General features: G+C 35.2%; 2 protein-coding genes and 1 long non-coding RNA gene across 3 annotated transcripts; 2 read left to right on the top strand and 1 right to left on the bottom strand.

Moving 5' to 3' along the window:
• The first annotated feature begins 230 nt into the window (after positions 1 to 230).
• On the top strand, positions 231 to 11,063 carry LOC114735271 (uncharacterized). Its single transcript, XR_003739248.1, has 3 exons — positions 231 to 317; positions 4,027 to 4,032; positions 11,053 to 11,063. It is a non-coding gene; the product is annotated as an uncharacterized LOC114735271 (long non-coding RNA).
• On the bottom strand, positions 255 to 3,908 carry LOC114735270 (probable tyrosine-protein phosphatase DSP4). Its single transcript, XM_028922953.1, has 5 exons — positions 3,470 to 3,908; positions 3,271 to 3,364; positions 796 to 853; positions 652 to 695; positions 255 to 569 (listed from the first exon to the last, which is right to left on the bottom strand). Exons 1-5 carry the CDS (start codon positions 3,718 to 3,720, stop codon positions 384 to 386), a joined length of 633 nt encoding a protein of 210 aa, XP_028778786.1. The 5' UTR covers positions 3,721 to 3,908; the 3' UTR covers positions 255 to 383.
• An 8,294-nt stretch (positions 11,064 to 19,357) lies between the features above and the next one.
• Positions 19,358 to 20,834, top strand: LOC114735264 (serpin-ZX-like). Its single transcript, XM_028922947.1, has 2 exons — positions 19,358 to 19,729; positions 20,193 to 20,834. Exons 1-2 carry the CDS (start codon positions 19,406 to 19,408, stop codon positions 20,832 to 20,834), a joined length of 966 nt encoding a protein of 321 aa, XP_028778780.1. The 5' UTR covers positions 19,358 to 19,405.
• The last annotated feature ends 783 nt before the right edge of the window (positions 20,835 to 21,617 follow it).

Here is a 21,617-nt window from a genome sequence, read left to right as displayed (position 1 = left end):
TATGTATCGTGAATATAGAAAGGGAAAAAGAGAGCCTGGCCAGCAGGGTATAAAGCAAGCGCTGAGTTGGGTGGTGAAGATGACGTGCAAAAATTGAAGTCACAAAAGCTAAATCTAAGCTGATATAAATTGGAAGTTGTAAAATCATCATCAAATCACTCGGTTCATCTTGGCACAAAAATGCCACATTGAGGATACCACACGTACGACCAAAGTAACAGCGAATCTTAAGAAACGGAACATAACATTGCAACTTAAAATCTACTCTCAAATTCACCAAGATAATAGTAAAAAGACAGAGAAAAAGGCAACTTTCAGTCTTCTCTTCATCACGGAAAGTTTCCATGGAGGAAGCCATAGCTTTCTCAAATAGGCCAATGTTTCTACTTCTTTGAGCATGAGAAAGACATTGGATTGTTCTTCAAGCTAGAGATGTCAAACAATTCTATAAACCTCTGATCAGACACTCTAGCTTTGGCAGCAGCGAACCTTTGGTACTCATCAAATACAGATGATAGACACCATCTCTGCAATCTCCTTAAGCATCCCACTATGCATCCAGTGCGATGCTGCTCGTGGTAAAAGCAGAGAACATTAATGATTAATCTAGGTCAAATAAGAGAAGTGTAAAAGAAAAGATCCATAGCTTACCTTTCCTCGTTTGCAATGAATCAGCACCGGGTGGTTCCTAACATCTGGAGCGAGATTTACAGACATGATTAAAGTAAATAAATATCTGAACAAGCTTTCCTACTTTACAGAGGATATAATAATGAAGTTTAAGTGAAGTTATACCAAGTACTACTTGCAACGCTTCACGCACCGTATGCTCTGGGATGTTAACAAAAGGTTCCTGCCCACAAAAAATGTTAACAAAGTGAAGGATACATGTGTTTTCTTACATATCAGTCCATCAAGTCACGTGAGCTTTCTGGTATCAATTACAGCTCAGTAATAGATTTTTTTTTTTTTTTCAAAAGAAAAAAGCATAATTCTTAGGAAGTTATACAGCAATATACTCCCAGGTTAGTCAACTTTTCCCCTTTTCCTGGCATTTGCTGCCAAGAAGATGCCATCAAAAAAGGAAATATCTAAAAGAGGATACATTACATGAGATAAATACAGCTGAAGGATCCCCAGGGTGGGCATAAACGTTCTATACCATTTGACAGAAGATTGTGAGGAGAACAAGAGTGAGGGAGAATGCAAGTCCAATACAGGAATTGTAATTCCTGACACAGGATTTGATCTCGGGTAAAGAAAATTATGAGAAACTGGATGGACCAAGCAAGGGAAGCTGGAAAGAAGATAACTACCATTGATGACCATTTAGAATAATATAATTCTGTAAGCCAAGGTCAACTGCTTTGAAAATAGCTCATACATAAGCTACTCATCTCATTCTCCTAGACTTGCATGGTATGGCGGCTGATCTACTTGGTCAAATAATCACCCTGTTTGAAAGTAACAAGCACCAGCATGGTTCCTTTTCAATTAACGAACATAAATCTGGCCACAATGCGTGATCAATCAACCAGCAAACCCTTTCACCGTATGTGGCAATGGTATACAAGTTCAAGTTAAGCTCTTCAATAAAAATGAAGTTGGAATAAAAGAATTCACATGTTGGAGAATATGAAAATGATAAGGAAGGACAGAATGCAGGTCAAAAAGTACTTCCAGAGCTATACTGAAGGACATCAGAATAGAAAATATCAGTTACCAGAGAACCACAAAAGTCTAATTTCAACAATCTAATACAGAGAAGTAAATTCACAAAAGGATGGCCTGGTGCTGGAAATAGATGGGTACTCCATAATCATAGCCAACCACAAAAGTCTGCCACAGTTACTGAATATAGGGTCCATGTAATGTAACAAATAACCCTCCATTCTCTCTGTTCCCTATCTTTCTTGTGTTAGCCCATCACTGTAATAAAGATGGTCGTATTACCTTGTTTCTTCTAAAGGACGAAATGATCAAGGAACCAACAAAAGTGAACTAAGAAACACATTCATGGTAAAAGTAAGAAAAATTGGACCAAAAAAAAATGACTGGACACGTTAATTTACGCCTCTTACAACCAATATAGTCCTTTGATATAGGAGAAGTATTTTGCTTAAGTTTATTTATCTGTTCCAATATATGATATAAGACGCATTCTTTTAGAAACATCTGAAAGCATCATAATAATTTGAGCAATGAGAGAGATGAGTATTTTTCACTCAAATAGTTGAACACAATCACAATGACGATGCCTATAAATTTTTCATTCGAAAAAAAAAAAAAAGAAGTACTGAGATCAACTTCACAACAGGCACTAGCAATTTCACGATATTAATTATCTTGATTTTAATGGCGACATTTGCAAAGAAAAACATTCAGTGTGCACAAAAAAATTCACATGTTACAAAGACAGATCAAATCCACTTAATATGGTGATTAATTAAAACAAAACACAAGATACAGAGATTAATTAGAAATCAGAATGCTAATTACTTGGCAATATTTGTTACTTTGATAAAATTGTGATTACTACATTTTGAAGGGAAAGCAATTGCTATGTGCACAACTAGACAGACATGTAACAAAACAAAATAAAACACCATCACCTAAATATTATAGTTTGGCGGAGCAACAAAACTATTATAATGTCAAACATAGAATTTTTGTTTTCTTGATTTGGATTAAATAATGGAAGGTGTCCTTGGCTCCTAGCAACTTTCTTATTGCAGAATCATTTAATATGATATAATTTTACAAGGTTGTCTTCTTCGTTTGTTTCCACATTGGCACCTGGTGACTAATATAACTAAGTAAATAATCAACAATCTTTAAGCTAAACGCTGGATTTTAAGAGAGAACTACTGTCATTTAGTTCGTTGTCATTGATATATCTAACTTTCGCATGAATGAATGATGAGTAGTTGGACATAGACATATGACTCTTAATGCCCAAATTAAGCTGTACTAATCTAATAATTTCCCCCCTTGTTACATTTAATGTTCTCATCAATTAGACTGATTGGTAGTATCCAAATGAATCAACCTCACATTTAAAATGTCATAGCACTTATGCATGGGAAATAGCAAATTATCAGCAAAGCACCTGGATGCATTCCTACACTATTGTTAACAGAGTCGGATGATTTCAGAAGCATCAAGCAAACATAATGGAAGCAACCAATTCTCTTAATTACTAACAAACAGACAACATAATTGGGGGTAAAAGGTCAGCGGTGGTAATTAAAACCAGAAACAATTCAAGACCTTGAAGGCATCGATCCCAAATTGATAGAGCCTTATTCCATTAGCCTTCAAAAATTCGGAAGTCGCTTCTGGATACGGTTCAGGGCACAAACATCTGAGCAAAATCCGAACCGAATCAAAACCAAAAACCCGAAAAACAAAATGAAGAACGACAGCAATTTCGGTTACAAAGCAAAATGAAAACAGAAATGGAACTCACATAACCGAGCGGAGGCGAAGAGATTTCAAGAATCCGAAATTGGCAGAATCAGGGAACCCCGCCCTGAAAATGCCATTATCGACCATGGCGAAGTTCAGAGGAGGCACGAATATCTCCTCCCCATCTTTATCGACATCGGCCCCATTGGCCGTAGCAGAATTTGGCGATTGAAGACCATTGGCGAAGCTGACAAGGGATTCAGAGGCATTGTTTTCGGCGAAGATCTCTCCGTTTGAGTTCTCCAACTTCATGTTTTGGTTGCTAAAAAGCGCAAACAGGGGGAAAAGGAGAAAGAGACAAATATTGAAGGACGATTCAGAGAATCAGGAGGGTCGAAGAAGATCTACCGCATCATGGGGTCTGCTTGGCTTGAGGTGGCTTTATATATAGTTTCTGAAAGTGAAAAAAAAGCGAAAGGATCTTCGGTGAGATGCTCTGGACTGAGGTGGCTGAACACTCACAGACTTGAGAGACAGAGGCGTGTAAAGAAAGGAACGACAAGAATATGCTCTCAACCGAAGCCACCAAGAAAATTACCATGACAATGAAAGGTTTAGGTGATGGTATTTAATTTTAAAAAATATCTTTTAGTCTTTTAATTTTAAAATTATTAATATTAAATAATATTTTTTGCAATAATTATAGTTGTTTTAAAAATTAAATTTAATATGTTAGTATTGGAAAATATTTTATCAATATTTAAAATTTAATATTATCATTTTTGTGTTAATAATTTAAAATTAAAGAATTAAAAATATAATTTTTAAAATTAAGGAATAAAACTGAAACCTTATATAAATTTAAAATATTAAAAGTATATTTTTGCCCAATATTAATAAAGAAATAAATCTTACTTTTAATTATTTTTTATTTTTTATTTGTTAGCTTCTAAAATCATAGGTCATGCAAGATAAGGCATGAGGCACTTTTATTTTGTTTTATAAAAGATTAAAGGTGCATACATTCACTTACGACGAGAAGGTCGTGTTTGGAATGTTTGGCATGATTGGTCGTACATCCAAGAAAGGAAAAATAAATTTTAATTGTAGTAATTTAAATTTTAAATAATTACTGCTTCTGTCAAATAAAATAAAGAAAGTATGAAATAATTCTTTTTCTTCCTCTCCTTCTATTTTTTTGGGGGCTTAAATGGCTTTTTGACCTAATAACATAACAAAATAATGATAAAACAAAAAATGCAGAACAAGACGGCCCCACCGAGGATTAGACCAATACTTTCCTTCCCAGAAAAGGATGGCAATAAAAGACGAAACGATTATTCACTAATTATCGAATTTCTGATGGAGTAGTTGCAATTTTTCTATGTTGTATATATTATTTTATATGCATATAAGTTTTTTATTAATTTTATTTAATTATTACATCACAGACCATGAGAACCATGAATAGCTGACCTTTTTTATTTGACTTTTGGTGTGACTTCTAAAAAATTGAAACTAATACATATTTGTTACGTATAATTAATTTAATTAATTTTTTAATCTATGTAAATTAATTATAAAATTATTATATTTAAAAATAGAGGGAATTTTTGATTATTTTACCAAAAGAATTATTTACTTTTTAAAAGTTTTAATAAAAATTAATTATTTTTATGGTTTTTAACAATAATTAGGCAAAACATTAGAAATAAGGATATTTGATGAAGATAAATGTATTGTAGTCAAGGAAAAAAACCTAGCTAGCAACATAGACTACTTCATTATTTCAAAGGAATCATGACAAAAAATTTCTTTATGCATGACTTATTTTAGAAATATTTTTTATTATTAATATTGTTTACTTATATTCGATTTTAGGCATTCTAATGTTACTTTGTTAGTGGCAACTTATATTTAAGAGGGGATAAATTGAGTGATTAAAAAATTAATGGAAACTTAAAAAAATGACTAAACTAAATTGCATAACTAAATAATAGATAAGACAGAGATATGACCAACAGATTTTATCGTTTTGGTTTGGGAAAAAAAAAACAAATAAAAGAATCACATGGCAATTTCTCATAGTTCGATCTTTCCACTAACCTATTTTCAGTCCTCAAACACTCTTGAAATTATAAATCCACTAATCTCCCATATTCAAATGAGCTTTTGTTGCCAAATATATATTCCCTCAAGTTTCATAACGTACTTGAGAACCTACAGTCTCATTCGTTGATCTGGGCCCCAGTGAATCCATAATCACTCTCAAATTTCAATAGATACTTGAAAACCACTACTCCAAGTTTAATTGGGTGCCTGGAAACCTTCATCTTTCTTCTACCACATGTAATGTAACCAATTCTTCAATGTCTTAATACCCTGAGTAACTCTTTCTATATATCGAATTCTGTTTCTCACTGAAGTACAAAGAGTAGCCCAAATAATAATAGCTAATACAACAACAGTAAAGGAATAAATAGTGAACAGCTATGAGGAGTTGTGTGTTTTTCTCACGGAAAATCTTTTTTCCATCTTAAACGCACTTCTATTTATATCTGGTAGACTCATTAATGTGTTAGACTTGTTAATGTTCTTGTTAGAGTCTTTGCCTGAAGATTTAGAATGCATTTAATACGTTTAGGGTGCATTTAATACTTTATTTTTAATTTTCTGTTGGCATAATTTTTTCTCAAACAATATAATTAAATTTTTGTTCCATTATTGTTTATATTGTGGCTTTTTAAAATGTAGTTATGTATTTAATTGTTAAGTCAATTCTTTTTCTTTAACAATACAATTATTAATTATGGATTCCATTCACTGAATTCTAGGTTGTAAACTGTTTTGTCAAACTTCGGTATTTTTGTCCTGCATATACTATTATTATCTATTAAATAATTATTATTGTTGGCATAATTTACTAATAATTTAGCACTCATTTGTTTGCATCTGCTTATTTATGGGTTTGCATATTCATTATTTAAATTGAAATGAATTGTTCTTTCATTTATTTATTATCTTTCTATTTGATAGATTCCTCCATCTAATTATTTATTTAATTATTTCTTCAATGAGAGAAAGGTTTTTCACATTCATTAATTGTATTACAATTGTTTTCTTATGTTTACTTTGTAAAGAGGAAAAATTACAGTAAAACACCCTTAATACTAAATGGCAAATAGAGGAGATTGAATTTCAAAATATCAAATCAGAAACTCTATATTATTTTTGTATTTTGAAATGTTGCGAAACGACACCATTGCCTTTTACTTTTTTCGTTTCTTTTTTTTCTAAAGCCACCTAAGCATCACTACTCGGAGTCTAGCTACAAGAACTCTATCTAAGGTGACCCCTTAGACAACAAGAGCTCTAGTGACTACTACTATTTAGCTGTTAATTACTTTTATTTTTATAGTTTCAATGACAATTTTTATTTAACTATTAACTACTCTAGTTTTACTATTGATTTAACTACTCTTGTTTTAATTATTAACTACTCTAATTTTCCTATTGGTTACTTTTGTTTCAATAATTCAAAAGATGCATTAGGAGCTACCAAAGATCTGTTTCAAAAATTTGATAAATGTATTAGGAGCTCCAATTACTACTTTTGAGAAATAAAAATAGTTAATAGTAAAATTAGAATAATAAATAATTAAACAAGAGTAGTCACCAAAGCTCTAAAAACAAAAGTAGTCAATATCAAAACTAAAATAGTCAATAGTTAATCAAAAGTGATCCAAAACTTTGAAAACAAAATTAGTTAACAACTAAACAAAAGTAGTTAGCAAAAGTGCATGGATAGTGGCCTCGTTTCACAACATTTAAAAATTTCAAAATGATACTTCAATGTATTATAACATTTTATCAAATAGCAGAATTGAATTTTTGTTTTATTTCATATTTTACATTTTAAAAATTTGATTATATATTTAATTTTGGTTTAATACAAATTTTGGTCCCTCGTTAGCTCTATTTTGGTTTTGATCCTTGGAATTTAAGATTTGTGTTTCTAGTCATTTAAATTTAATATATTTTAAAACATTAGTTCTTAGTAGTGAAACTGTTAAATTTTGCTAAAGTGGCACAACCAACATTAGTTTGGATGATATGGCTAGTCATTAAGCAACATTACCTACTTATATGGCATGAGGATGGGAAGGATAACCTGGACATTTAATTTAGAGCAAAAAAAGAAAAAAGAGTAGCTTACTTAAAAACACAGACAACACAATTGAGAAAGGATGCTGACTAATTGATGATTAAAAAAAAAAGGGGGGGGGGGAGGGTGAGATCAAGTGGACCAACATTACCGATGACCATTAAGCGAAGATCGTACACCCAACATTACGGTCAGCTTTTTGTTTGATGAAAGGTAAGGAACTAATTTCTCTTATGTGCATTGTTGGTTAACCTGTGCTGTGTGAGAAGAGTAGAAGAGTGGACTAGAGAAGTAGAATTATGAGAGCGGAAATTTTTTGTTTTATTGCTTGTTTGATTTAATATTGTTAGCTTTGATTACCCATATGCCTTTTTCTTTGAGCTGTAGTGTGCGCTTGTTTTGAACCTAATAATTGCTTGGGTGCTTGTTCTTCTTTAGTGGTGCATTTGCTGTATATATGGCTTTGTTTTTGCTAAATGAATATGGCAACCAGTTGATCTTAGCATGATCACAACTTTTGTGTGATTTCTTTGCATTGCTGTTCATTATTTTGATTGCTTAATCCTTTATGATATTCTTATTGAAAATGAATATGTTTTTGCTTTATTTGCCATGTGCTTTGTTTTTTTGTTTGAAATGTGGTACTGTTGTGATTATTCTTGTATTGTGTTTCTTTGCATTATGTTCTGTTTTAGTTAATGATCTTGCGATGCTTATAACTAGGGAGTAAGAGAGAATTAGCAATAGTGAGAGTAATAAGAAGGAAGACAGAACTAATAATGGTGAGAGTAATGAGGAGGAAGAGAGTCAAACTAACTCAAGGTCTACTTCTCCGACTTTGAGAACATAAAAAAAGAGCATATTGATTATTATTATTTTTCACAATATGTGGATGTGTGAGTCATTGATGTGTTAGGAGAAGTTATGGATAGTTCACATTTTGTAATAGTCGAACCTAATGAAAAATACAGAATAACATGGTTGAAGCAGGGTAGGAGAATAACTTGGCCTTGTTATATGATTATGACTTAAAGAGGAAATTGATAAAGGTGAAAGGTCAAGAAGAGGATAAGAGAACAGTGAACAACCCAAAACTATAATCTAGCGGAGTTGTGCAAAGAGTTTAGGTTTATGTTAGGGATAGTGTTTACTTCTATTGGTCAATGTAGGAAAATGGGCCAGTCCACCCTTGGTGGATTGGGCCCAAGCCCATTAAATTTGGGACTCTAATGCAAATAACATAACCTATGGGTCTTAAATGGTTATTTGCAATTTTTCCTTCAAAATATGGATAAGGACAGACGGGGGCAGTAGTTTTATTTTAAGAGATAGGATCAGTTTGAAAAACTGATTCTTTCAACCGGTCTTTATCTTCCCACCTGCGTCTCTCCTCTCCTCCTCCAACACAAAAGTGCATTTGCTGTGAACGTTGATTCCCACTCCATTACTGTGATCGGAATTCTGCGCGTGGCTACCTAATCTGAGATTACTTGACACTTCAGGTATGCCCGAATACCATTATTGGCATCAGAGCCTCCTCTATTTCTTCCGCTGCCCTGTTCCACCTTCTGCGTTTTCTTTTCTTTTTTTTTTTTGTTGTGTGCCTCACGGTTTGGCACTTCATTCCCACTTCAGTGATTTGCTCTCAGATATTAAGCAAATCTTCTCTTTATATTCAGCATGATAGTTGTTTATGATGATTCTGTGTTATTTAATAGTTTTTTTTCGCTTCCATGAACGTCGGATGTGAGAGTTTTTTTTTGTTTGTTGTCTCCAACAATTATATGATAGTATTCTGCATGGGAGATGACCGAAAACAATTAAAAACATCTAAAAACGGTAAAAACGTAGGTTTAAAAGCATGAAATTCATGATGAAAGAGACCCGTTTTTGCACAGTGAAGTTTTTCGTTTTGGGTGTCTAAAAAATGAAGGTTTTAGGCTTCAAAAATTATCCCATTGCGTAGAGCTCGGAAAAACGAAGAAAATGACACCAAGAACGCGAAGAAGGGACGTCAGACGGAGGACATATGGGGGAGAGAATAATCCGGGTCCGACGGACCCGACCCGCGACGAAAACCGGGTCGGTAGACCCGGCTGGAGGTTGAAGACAACCTCCAGCCCCCCAAACGACGTCGTTTTGACGTCGTACAAAAAAAAACGAGGCGGGGCGGATGCGTTGGTTGGGCTGGCTTGGTCCGGATCCGGATAGGACCGACCAAGCCCAACCCGAAAAAACAAAAAAAATATAAATATAAATATAAAAATATATAATAATTAAAAAAAATTCCCAGAATTGCCACGTGGCGCGTGCCGCCACGTGGCACACCTCTTCGACACGTGGACACCACCACCTGAAAGGTGGTGGCGCGTGCGGGCCGCCGGAACGGCGCGTGTCCTCGGCGGCCAGCTCCATGGCGGCGCGTGACGTACACGCGCCGACAGCGAGAGTGGGCGAAGATTTTTTTTAAATTTTTCGCTAATTCTTCCTTCTAGGGGCGCGTGTAGGCGCGTGAATGGTCCAATTGGGGTGTGGTTTGTCTCTAAAAATCCCTAAAATTAGGATCTTCATTTTAATATATAATTTGATAATTTTAGAGACAATTTAGGATCCATTTATGAGTATTTTAGTGCGTTTTTGGTGTTTTTATGTGGATAAAAATTCCAGAATATTCAAAATAATTTATATTATTTTGTTCTAGGTGAAAATGGAGCAAGAGGCTTCTAGTAGCACTGAAAATACCGATCATAGTTCATTGGAATATTCATTCTTAGGTGATGGAATTCCAGAATATGAACCTGAGGATGAGGATCCTGAGGAGGACCCTGAAGAGGTTCCTCAAGAAGACCCAGAGGAGTTAGTGGATTCCGGACCTGAGTCGAAAACTATGTTCCCCACTGAACCCCTCCCTATCGCACCTCAATTAGTCTATAAAGATCCACGGGATCTCCCTAATGAAATTGAAGTTGAGGAAGGAGAAGAGGTGAACCAACCTTTGACCCCCGCATTAGCTATGAGTATAGCTGAGACAGATGCAGCAAAATTGACAAATATAAAAGGAATCAATGGCGTGCTCGCGAATTACATCCAATACATGACCGATAAGAAGAATACCGAATTCTACCTTAAAGTCATAATGGAGTACATAAGAGCGATAAGGGTTAGAGGCGGACCTAAAGGCAAACCCATAAGAAAGTCTTACTGGATTTGGGCCATAGAGCTAGTATCCTCCTTTATGAACAAAAAACGCAAACTCAGGAGCCTAAGAAAAGCAATGCTTAATTACCTTTATGTGCATATCAAATAATGTAATATTTACATATGCTTTATTAATATTTGTTGTATTAAGTTTTTTTATGGTTTCATGCATTGTAAACAGACTAAATATGTTGTTTCATTTAATGAAATTACTTGAATTGTTGTTATATGATTATCTTGTGAATAGTATGTGTATGCTTTTTATAAGTGGGAGCTTTTAGAAGATAAGACTTCTAAGAGTCATAATTTTTTTTTTGAAGTGCTTATATAAAATCCTTGATAGGAAATAATGTTTGTTGCTTGTATCTGTGTGATGGGAGGTACAAACGTATGCTCTTGATCATGGATCTTGCAGCATCATTACTTTCTGATCAAGGATGATATAAGTACAAGACATTGTATACTTCGCTGTGCTATATATAACTAAGATGTTCTATGGTACGTCTCTTTTAGAGAGAACGTAGAATAATGTGGGATAAATTTGCTTCAGAACTAAAAATGGCAACCAAGAACATAATTGCTGAGCTTAATAAGGGAGAAAAGCTCAACGGGGATAACTGGGACATATGGCACCGAAAGGTTCAATACATCTTGGAGGAACAAGATGCGGTTGAACCTTTAACCACTGCAATGGTCGAGCCTGAAGTTGGGAATACGGCCCAACATAGGAGAGACCAAGAGGCTTACCTAGTGTGGAAGAAGAAAAACAGCATAGCAAGAATTACGCTTCTGAGTGCCATGGCTGATGACATTATGTGCGAGTTTGAGAGGCACAAAACTGCACAGGCTATGTGGATAGCGTTAAAGACAAGTTTGGTGGTACTTCTACCACTAAACTTAGAAGGTTGACGATTAAGTTCGACACCTATAAGCTCAAGCCAAACAATCCAATGAAACAACATTTGAGAGAGATGGCCAACATGATCAGAGAACTTAAGGAAGCAGGCCATGTCCTGTCTGATGAACAGCAAGTGCAGGCTGTTATCAGATCGCTTCCTGCTAGCTGGGAACACATGAAAGTCAACCTGACCCATAATGAAAACATCGTTACTTTTAACGATGTAGCCAAACACTTGGAGCTGGAGGATGAACGTTTAGAGGCTTACAAGACCTCTGGACAAGCTTATTACACCGAGGATGCCGGTACTTCCCAATCAAGGCCCGATTCCAAGAAGGGCAAGAAGTTTCAAAAGAAAGGGAAGAAGGGTGGTCCTCAATCCAAAAAGGGAAAGAAGCAATTCAAGAAGAAGGAAAAGAAAGGTGGGAAGAAGAAGCTAGACCTGAAGAAGGTCAAATGCTTCGCCTGCCAGAGAATGGGCCATTTCGCACGTGACTGTTCAAAACAGGCTGAGAGCGAAAAGGTATTAGTGGATTATGTGAATTCACATGTTTCATATGTTTCTAGTACTGTTTTTCTAACAGAACCTGTTTCTTCTTCTTGGATTATAGACTCAGGCTCCACAGACCACGTAACCAGGGATCGAGGATCCTTTATCGAGTACCGTCGGTTGCCGTATCAAAGCAAGTGGCTTTACGTTGGGAACAACGCGAGGATCGAGGTTAAAGGTTTGGGCACCTGCAAATTTACTTTGCGTGGTGGGAAGACCTTGATACTCCATGATGTACTTTATGCTCCTGACATCCGGCGGAACTTGGTTTCTGTATTGTGTCTGTTAGAATTTGGGTTTAATGTAAACTTTCATGGTAAAGTTGCAGACATTTTTAGCAACTCTGTTCTTTATGGTTCAGCTTTCCTGTTTAAGAAGTTCTTTGTTTTAGATATTGTTGGTGATTTCAATAGTAATGAATGCTTTGCTGTTTCTTCGAATAACATTGACATAAACACCTGGCATGCTAGACTAGGACACATTAATCAAAATAGAATGATTAAACTAGCAAAAGAAGGATTGTTGGGTGCCATTCCCAATATGGAAATGTCACTATGTGAGAACTGTCTAGCTGGTAAGGCAACAAGAAAGCCTTTCAGTAAGGGAAAAACGGCTGAAACTCCATTGCAATTAATCCATTCTGATATTTGCGGTCCAATGAGTGTGAGGGCAAGACACGGAGCTTGGTATTTTATTACCTTTATTGACGATTTTTCACGATATGGTCATGTCTATTTGATCTCGCATAAGTCTGAAGCTCTTGAGTGCTTTAGACGATACATAAATGAGGTAGAGAATCAAATGGACAGTAAAATTAAAGCATTACGAACTGATCGAGGTCGTGAATATTTATCTGATCAATTCAAACAGCTCTGTGAAGAAAAAGGGATAATCAGACAACTGACTATCCCTGGCACTCCACAACAAAATGGGGTTGCTGAAAGAAGAAACAGAACTCTTTTAGACATGGTTAGGTCAATGATGGCTCAAGCAAACCTGCCAATTTCTTATTGGGGTGATGCTTTGTTAACGGCAACCTTCATACTTAACCGTGTACCCTCAAAATCAGTCGCTTCCACACCCTACGAGTTATGGACAAAACGCAAACCAGATCTAAGCATCTTGAGACCCTGGGGGTCAGCGGCGTATATCCATGATGCTTCTCATAAGCATGGGAAGTTGGGTCCCCGAGGAAAGAAATGCATCTTCATAAGGTACTCTGAACAATCAAAGGGATACGTTTTCATAGGTGAAAACGAAGATGGAACCGTGACTGAAATAGAATCAAGAGATGTAATATTCATTGAGACTGAATTTCCTAATAGAGAAGATGTTGACCGTACCGTTTCTCTTTATGAAACACAAGAACAAGACAGTACAGAACAAATTGACAAACCAGAATCGTCTAGGTGTGTCAATCTGAGTGGGAGCCAAGAAAGGTCAACACCAAGACCTGAACAAAGAAAGAAAGATAAGCAAAAAGCTCCCGTTAGAAGGAGTAACAGGGAAAGTGTTCCCAAAAGACGCTTTCAAATAGAAGGCGAATCTCTCTTAGTTACTCCAGAAGGGGATGATGAGCCCCGTTCTGTACGAGAAGCCTTGTCAGGTCCTGCGAAAGATGAATGGATGAAAGCTATGGAAGAAGAAATGGACTCAATGAACAAGAACCAAGTTTGGGTGTTAGTTGATCTTCCAAAAGGGCGTAAAGCCATTGGGAACAAGTGGGTTCTCAAAATTAAAAGAAAAGTGGATGGATCAATTGACAAATACAAGGCTCGATTAGTGGCAAAGGGGTACACGCAACAGGAAGGAATAGATTATGAAGATACGTTCTCACCTGTTGTGCGTTTCAATTCTATTAGACTTATTTTGGCAATAGTAAACAGTTTAGATCTAGAATTACATTAGATGGATGTAAAAACCGCATTTCTGAATGGTGATCTGGATGAAGAAATCTATATGGAACAACCATTAGGTTTCATTGAAAAAGGAAAAGAAAATAAAGTTTGTAAACTCAAAAGGTCCATTTATGGATTGAAGCAGTCATCCAGACAGTGGTATTTGAGGTTTCACAAAGCGATAACCTCATATGACTTCCAAATGATAGAGGAAGACCACTGCGTCTACATTAAGCGGTTTGAGGGTAATTTTGTCATATTATCCTTATATGTAGACGATATACTATTAGCCGGAAATAGTCTAGATTCGGTGGTGGCTATTAAAGAATGGCTTTCGTCGAATTTTGAAATGAAAGACATGGGTGAAGCAGAGTACATACTTGGAGTTAAGATCCAAAGAAATCGTTCAAAACGAATCCTCTCTCTTTCACAAGAGAATTATATCAACAAGATTCTTGAGCGATTTAACATGAAAGACTGCAATCCTATGAGTACACCCGTTGCCACTGGAGTGGCTTTGAGTTCTGACATGTGTCCCAAAACCGAATCTGATAAAAAGAAGATGGAAAGAGTTCATATGCCAGTGCTGTTGGTAGTCTGATGTACGCAATGATGTGTACAAGACCAGACATCTGTTATGCAGTGGGACTGGTGAGCAGATTCCAGTCTAACCCCGGTGAAAAGCATTGGAAAGCAATGAAGAGGATCTTGAGGTACTTAAAGGGAACTTCTAATTATGCACTGTGCTACGAAGGAGGTGACCTGCGTCTTGTTGGGTACTCCGATGCTGATGTAGGCGGAGATGAAGAAGAACGAAGGTCAACTTCAGGTTATACCTTCTTGCTCAACAATGGCGCCATATGTTGGAGTAGCAAGAAGCAAACGTGCATTGCCTTACATTCAATGGAAGCTGAGTTTGTGGCATGCACTGCAGCAGTGCAAGAGGCTTTATGGCTGAAGAGATTTATAGAACACCTTGGATTTGGAAACGAGAGTACCAATCCGGTGATGGTATACTGTGACAATACTGCAGCCATAGCCTATACTAAAGATCCTAAGTATCACAGCAAAACCAAGCATATTGACATCAAGTATAATTTTGTTAGAGATTACATAGCACAAAAGATTGTTACTGTACAATATATTTCAACCAAATGTATGGTAGCAGATCCTCTGACAAAGCCAATAGGCGAAAAAGTTTTTAAAGAACATGTACAAGCCCTTGGCATACGTAAAGTGTAATATGAACGCTTCATTAATGAAATTGTATTTCGTTATCACTTTATGTGTCTGTCCGAAAGTATACAATGTCTAGTATGTCGTACAGGTTAAAAAGGTTGACTCTCTCACACGGGCAACCACCTTTGACACTCAGGTGGAGTGAACAAAGATGAGACATTTGTGTTCACCAGTAAAGCAGCAATGAATGCTGATATGGTAGAGAAGAAACACAAACTTTATGTCGCCTTGACTAAAGTGTAGCAAGTCAAGATGAGATCCACGTTGATAAAGTTGGATCGAAGTTTGGAATCCCACTTCCATAATACCTGTAGCCAGACAACAAACTCTTCAACGTCGACGTCATAACAATGAGCAGAATTGAAGAATTTGGGTTTAGATACTGAGTGTGTCTGGACCTAAGTCTATACGGTGTTAATAATAAATCTAAATCGACATACGCTCTTATAACAAAAGAGTAACACCGTAGCATGTGTTTCATACCACATGTGCTGAGAGAACCGCAAAAGGGAAGCAAGTGAAAGATCCCTGCTTCATTGCTGTGTGAATCCCAGGGAGGAATTATCCTCCTATTGGTGTCCTTTGACTTTGACAATATCATGAAGATATGTTTCAGTGACTGCTACTTTGGCATATGTCCTATGGTCATGATTGATGCGATCTAAGGTAGTATGCTAAGAAAGCGACTGATTCATTTCAAAGTGATGTTTGGGCGAAAGGAAGATTGACTGTGATATACACACCTATGCTAGTGTCTGTGACATGTCCCTTATGACATTTTGTGGTCATAAGTGTGGATACTAGATATAAGAGAAAGGTAATCTGAGTCAACTTTTGACTCGAGAGGGATTAGATTTACCATGACAAAGTGTATATAAGTAAATCTAGGACATCTGAGGCGTAATTTTAAAATTCGCGCTACACAAAAGGAGAAGGTAACTTGTGCTGGTCCTATAAAAGGATTTCTAGTACAGGCACCTAAATGAAGACGTCATGCCCACGCGGTCATGGCAAAGCACTAAGTATGAAACTAAAGGGAGGCAAAGAGACGAGACCCTTGACACCTAATCCACCAAGTGTGAGTGGGAGATGTAGGAAAATGGGCCAGTCCACCCTTGGTGGATTGGGCCCAAGCCTATTAAATTTGGGGCTCTAATGCAAATAACATAACCTGTGGGTCTTAAATGGTTATTTGCAATTTTTCCTTCAAAATATGGATAAGGACAGACGGGGGCAGTAGTTTTATTTTAAGAGATAGGATCAGTTTGAAAAACTGATTCTTTCAACCGGTCTTCATCTTCCCGCCAGCGTCTCTCCTCTCCTCTTCCAACACAAAAGTGCATTTGCTGTGAACGTTGATTCCCACTCCATTACCGTGATCGGAATTCCGCGCGTAGCTACCTAATCTGATATTACTCGACACTTCAGGTATGCCCGAATACCATTAGTCAATTTAAGGATGCGGTTAGAGTGTGCCTTGTTTCGTGGTAAAATTTATGATGAATATTCTCTGCTTCATTTGCAATCTTCTTCTCTTCTTCATTTATTTTCTACTGTAGGTGTGTTGAAGTATATGGAAGGCAGACTAGTGCATGAAGAAGTTGAGGGGACCAAGACTCTTCGGCAAGTGTGGGCCACATGTATATTCATACACACACACACGTATATGGGTTCCTTCGATGATCGAGTATATCAAACTGGGATTTTAACCTGGGCATATATTCAAGTTAAAAAAACCGGGCATATATTGCATACCAAACCCAGTACACTACCGTCCTTTGCTTTGTTCCCCAGATATATAATTCTTGTTTGATTCGGTTTGCTTGCTTAGTCATGGTTGTGACTGTAATGACTATATAAATTATATGTTAATTAGTTGTTGTGGATGTTTATAGTATGTCATTGTTTTTTATTTGAAAATTTACTCTGTTCCATGTATAAAAAACAGAGTATAACATAGCAGAATTGGAATTTCATTCAAAAGTTGGAATATAGCGTAGGAAATTTGAATTTCGTGGAGCAAATTTGAATTTGATGGACCAGACTCGAATTTGCTACATCAAATTTGAATTTGTTTTCTTATTTCATTGTCATATTAAATTTTAAATTTCAACAGACATAACTTTAAAAATTAAAAAAAAAATCAATGGGTTTTGTTGCATTAGAAACTATGATCAGCACGCATTTCAGTGATATGTTATTTGCATAATTTGTATTTAAATTAAGAAAGATAGGTCCACTAAGAATTAACCTTTAAATTGATTTTGTTTATATGGTTTGTTTATGTTCTGTTCATCACTTGAAAAATTGGGCAAACAGATTCTATTGGAAATAGAGTTGTGATTCTTCAATTTTCTATATCTTTTTAATATTGGAAACATATTTTAAATTAATAAAGAAATTGAGATGTTGATTAGCTATTCTTAAAAGTTTGGTATGATATATTTTTATTTTCTAGTGTTGTCTTATGATTTAAAAACAAAACGAGGCCAGTTTAAAATATATTATATAAATTTTTTCTACAACAAAAATGCTTAGTCAGAGAAAATATAAACAAGAAATTGAAAAAAAAATTACAATTCTCACTAAATAAAATCATGTATAGTCTTTATATAATATTTATATTTCTTTTTCATATTCGAATTGTGTTTTTTTTTAATATATTTTACTTATGCTTTGTTATTTAATTTTTTAATCATTTAATATGTATAGTATTTTTATATTTATATTAACTATTCATATTTATTTATTTAAAATTTAATTTATTGAATTTTTTAATAATATTATTATTGTGTAAGGTTAAAAAGCATTCTTTTTATTTATATCATTTTTTATTTTTTAAAAAAATAATTTTTATTTAATAATATTATATTTTTTCATTAAGGCTTATATAGTAAAATAACTCAATTTTTCTATCTCTTTTCATTCAACCAAATATGAATTTTTCATGAAACCCATTTTCAATTCCAGTGTGAATCAAATATTCATTTGCTCAAAAAATTTTCATTGTCTTCCTTTCAATTCTTTTCCATTTATTTTCTTTCCAAGCATTCTTTAAACCAAACAGGCTGAGTTTTGTATATCCATAATATTAAGCCAAAAGCTTAAAAAGAAAAAAAAAAAGGGGGGGAAATTACGAAAAGCTTAAAAGCTTATTTTGCGCGGTACTTCCTATAAGTCAAAATACAAAAAGAGAATTACAACAAGGGTTTCAAAAATAATAATTATTATAAAAAAATATCAAAAATTATTATTTTCTACTTTAAAACTTATCATTATAAGCTGCTTATGTTGTTATTAGGAATTTTTAGTAATTTTTTTTTAGAACTTGATTATAATTCTCCCAAATACAAAGCAGATTGAAATTTGTAGCTTGTACAATGGTCCAAAGCAAACTTTTTTTAAAAAAAATACAACAAAATGCCTATTGAATTTTAAATTAATTAATATGTGGTTTTCACATGAAATTGAGGAGGTAATTTTTTTTTTTTTACTTAATTTCACTAACTTTTATCATAAGAAAAGTAAGTTTTTTTTTTTGAATAAAATCATAGCTATCCGCAAGATTATTATTTGAGCGGAGTTTTACATAACATGGGAACAGTTGAGTCTGGGGTCGAAGTCGAAGATTTTGAAGGGTGAAATACTACTTCCGATTATTAATACAAGATCTCATTTGGTTTTTATATGATCCTAAATATAAAATTCTAATCAATTTTGTCTATAATATTTATACATTTTTTTTAAAATAGTCCTTTTAATAATAATAGTTCCAGTCAATATATTTGATTAGTAATAATATTTTAAAAAAGACAACACCTATTTATTATAAATAACTAACTTAATTTATTTTTTTAATCTTTTTAGATTAGTAAATTAGTTCTACGAGAAAGGAGTGTCCTTTCCGTCGCCTTCAACCAAACCGCTTCTTACGGCAGCAGCAGAAGAGCAGGTCGTGATTCTATCAAAAAAAAAGAAGAGCAGGTCGGGAAAATGAGAGAGTTCACGGCGTATTCGACAAATCGGGGTTGTTGGGAAACCATCCACTTATGGAAGTAAAACTAGATGAAGGCAGGGTGGTTTCACCCTTGTCCTTACAAGTGGTGCTCAGCCTCCGTGCCGCCGGCTCTCGTGGTTGGATCCGCCGTCAGATTGTCAACTTCTTCAGCGCCGATTCCGTCGATCATCTCAATTGCTTGGCCTCTCAACTCTCCGATGTCATCTTGGCTGATGGTGATCCCGCCGTTGGCCCTCGTGTGCGTTGCTGCAATACCTTATGGCTTGATCAGTCTCTTACTCTCAAGCCCTCTTTTAAACACATTCTGGACTCTGATTATAGAGCCGCTGTGAACCCAGTGGACTTTCAGACCGAGTTAATGTTCCGTCTCGAAATATCTTTAATTAAATCGAATTTAAATTTTATATTGCTCATTACATTGTCAGGTGCACGCCATACCCTCTTTCTCTCTTATAATGATATTTTAAAGATCAAGACTGCAGAAGGCATGCCGGAACTTGAAAAATAAAAGCATGTTGCTTTTGAGTTTGAACTTCAAATTATCCCCTCTTTTTTTGTCTCCTAAAAAAAATCATCTCATTAATCGTTATATTAATTGATGCATGATATGTATACACACACAACCGGGTTATATTCTTCCCCTTTGTAAATTTCAAATGTGAAGTCGTATGAGTGCCCTGTTTCTTGCCTTAAGGCTTGAGTTTGAGAGAATACAACGATTCCAATTATATGTGAAGAAATTAATTATGGGAATCAAGAACAACAACTTGTTCTCTTGATGAGGTGCTTCATGAAATCGCTATATATATTTTTTGCAGGCTGCTCATGTGGGGCGACAAATTAATTCGTGGGTGGAAAATAAGGCAAGTGTCCTAATTAAAGACCTTATTCATGAGGGGTCTCTCAGCAACTTAGTCAAGCTCGTCTTTACAAATGCCCTATACCTCAGAGGAGCACGGCACGAGAAAGCAAATGCATATCGCAACAGAGAGAGAGAGGGAGCAAATCCAATCATACTAAGAAAAGAGCTTGGTGAGAACGAATACAAAGTGACTGTTCCCTTCATTGCTGCCAAGATGGGAGTAATTGATAGCAATGGCATTTTAGGTAGAATGCATAAGCTTGGACACACATATAAAAAGCAACGTGAAGAAAAGCGTGCTTTCTCCATGCATTTCTACTATCCACATTCATTTAAATATGAATTTTATCATGAACCTGAGGTAGATCTAATGGAAGTTAATGGCGTACTGAACCCAGAATTTAATATGTCTTCAGAGGTGAAAGCTTCCAAGGTGCTGAGGGGACTAGGGATAAGACTGCCATTCTCTAGAGGAAAGTTGACAGAGATGGTAACTTCTTCATGTGATGGTGGAGAGTTATATGTTTTTAACATATTTCAAAAGACATTCATCGAAGTAAATCAACAAGGGCTGAGGCTGCAACAGCCACGGCTGTAATAGTAATGTCTGGGTGTCCACCGGCTTTGCCGCCTGTACGTAGAATAGTTACACTTCGCCCGCCATATCTCCTTCCCGCTGGAAAAGATGACTGGGTTGGCTCTGCTAAAACAGAGTTAAAGGTTCATCAAATATTCCATCGTCTTCCAACGTCCTCCTATATTATGTATCATCATTAAATGTTTTACTCCGATTGGTATTTTTATTTTTATTTCTCCCAAACTCTGGGAATGTCTCTGCTGATTGATATGATTTATTATTAGGCATTTTCTGATATGTTTATTTGACTGGATCAGATAATTGCATTGCCAAGTCCAATTGGGAGTGGATCCCCCAAACACTGGTACTGAAAGGGTCAAAAAGGCTTTCACTAAGTCCAAAGACTATTGAGGGTATCATTAGGCATAACTATATCTTACATAAGTATCATTTAGCCCATGGGCCTTAAAAAGTAGGGGACAAATGAATAAACTGAACTAGCCCATTTTTCTAATGCATTAGGTCTTTCTTAATTAGGATTGTCACAATCATAAAGGTTGATAAAATTATTTTATATTTTATTTTAACATAAATAGATAGTCAAACAGTCAATAAGACTTATGACTAATTATAAATAATGCCTCATAACATTCCTTTTTTCCTGTAGTTTTTTTTTAATGCCTCATAATTAAAAAAATAATAGTTAAGAGATTATGTTTATTTTAGATTCTATAAACATTAAAATAATTATTTAAAAAATTAAAATAAAAAAATAAATCTAAGCCATTCACATCTGATAAGTTT

Source organism: Neltuma alba, unplaced genomic scaffold (genome assembly GCF_004799145.2).
Source record: "Neltuma alba isolate B1F8T4 unplaced genomic scaffold, ASM479914v2 tig00013195_pilon, whole genome shotgun sequence".
Taxonomy (NCBI): domain Eukaryota; kingdom Viridiplantae; phylum Streptophyta; class Magnoliopsida; order Fabales; family Fabaceae; genus Neltuma; species Neltuma alba.
The sequence above is the reverse complement of the archived record's forward strand: the minus strand, read 5'-3'. Positions and strand labels throughout refer to the sequence as shown.

Excerpts from the sequence above, each read along its gene's own strand:
- LOC114735270 (XM_028922953.1), bottom strand. The coding sequence starts at position 3,720 with ATGAAGTTGGAGAACTCAAACGGAGAGATCTTCGCCGAAAACAATGCC. Across the intron at positions 854-3,270 it reads TTGGGATCGATGCCTTCAAG|GAACCTTTTGTTAACATCCC; the intron begins GTCTTGAATTGT and ends TTTTGTGGGCAG. Across the intron at positions 696-795 it reads AGCGTTGCAAGTAGTACTTG|ATGTTAGGAACCACCCGGTG; the intron begins GTATAACTTCAC and ends ATCTCGCTCCAG.
- LOC114735264 (XM_028922947.1), top strand. The coding sequence starts at position 19,406 with ATGGAAGTAAAACTAGATGAAGGCAGGGTGGTTTCACCCTTGTCCTTA. Across the intron at positions 19,730-20,192 it reads CAGTGGACTTTCAGACCGAG|GCTGCTCATGTGGGGCGACA; the intron begins TTAATGTTCCGT and ends TATTTTTTGCAG.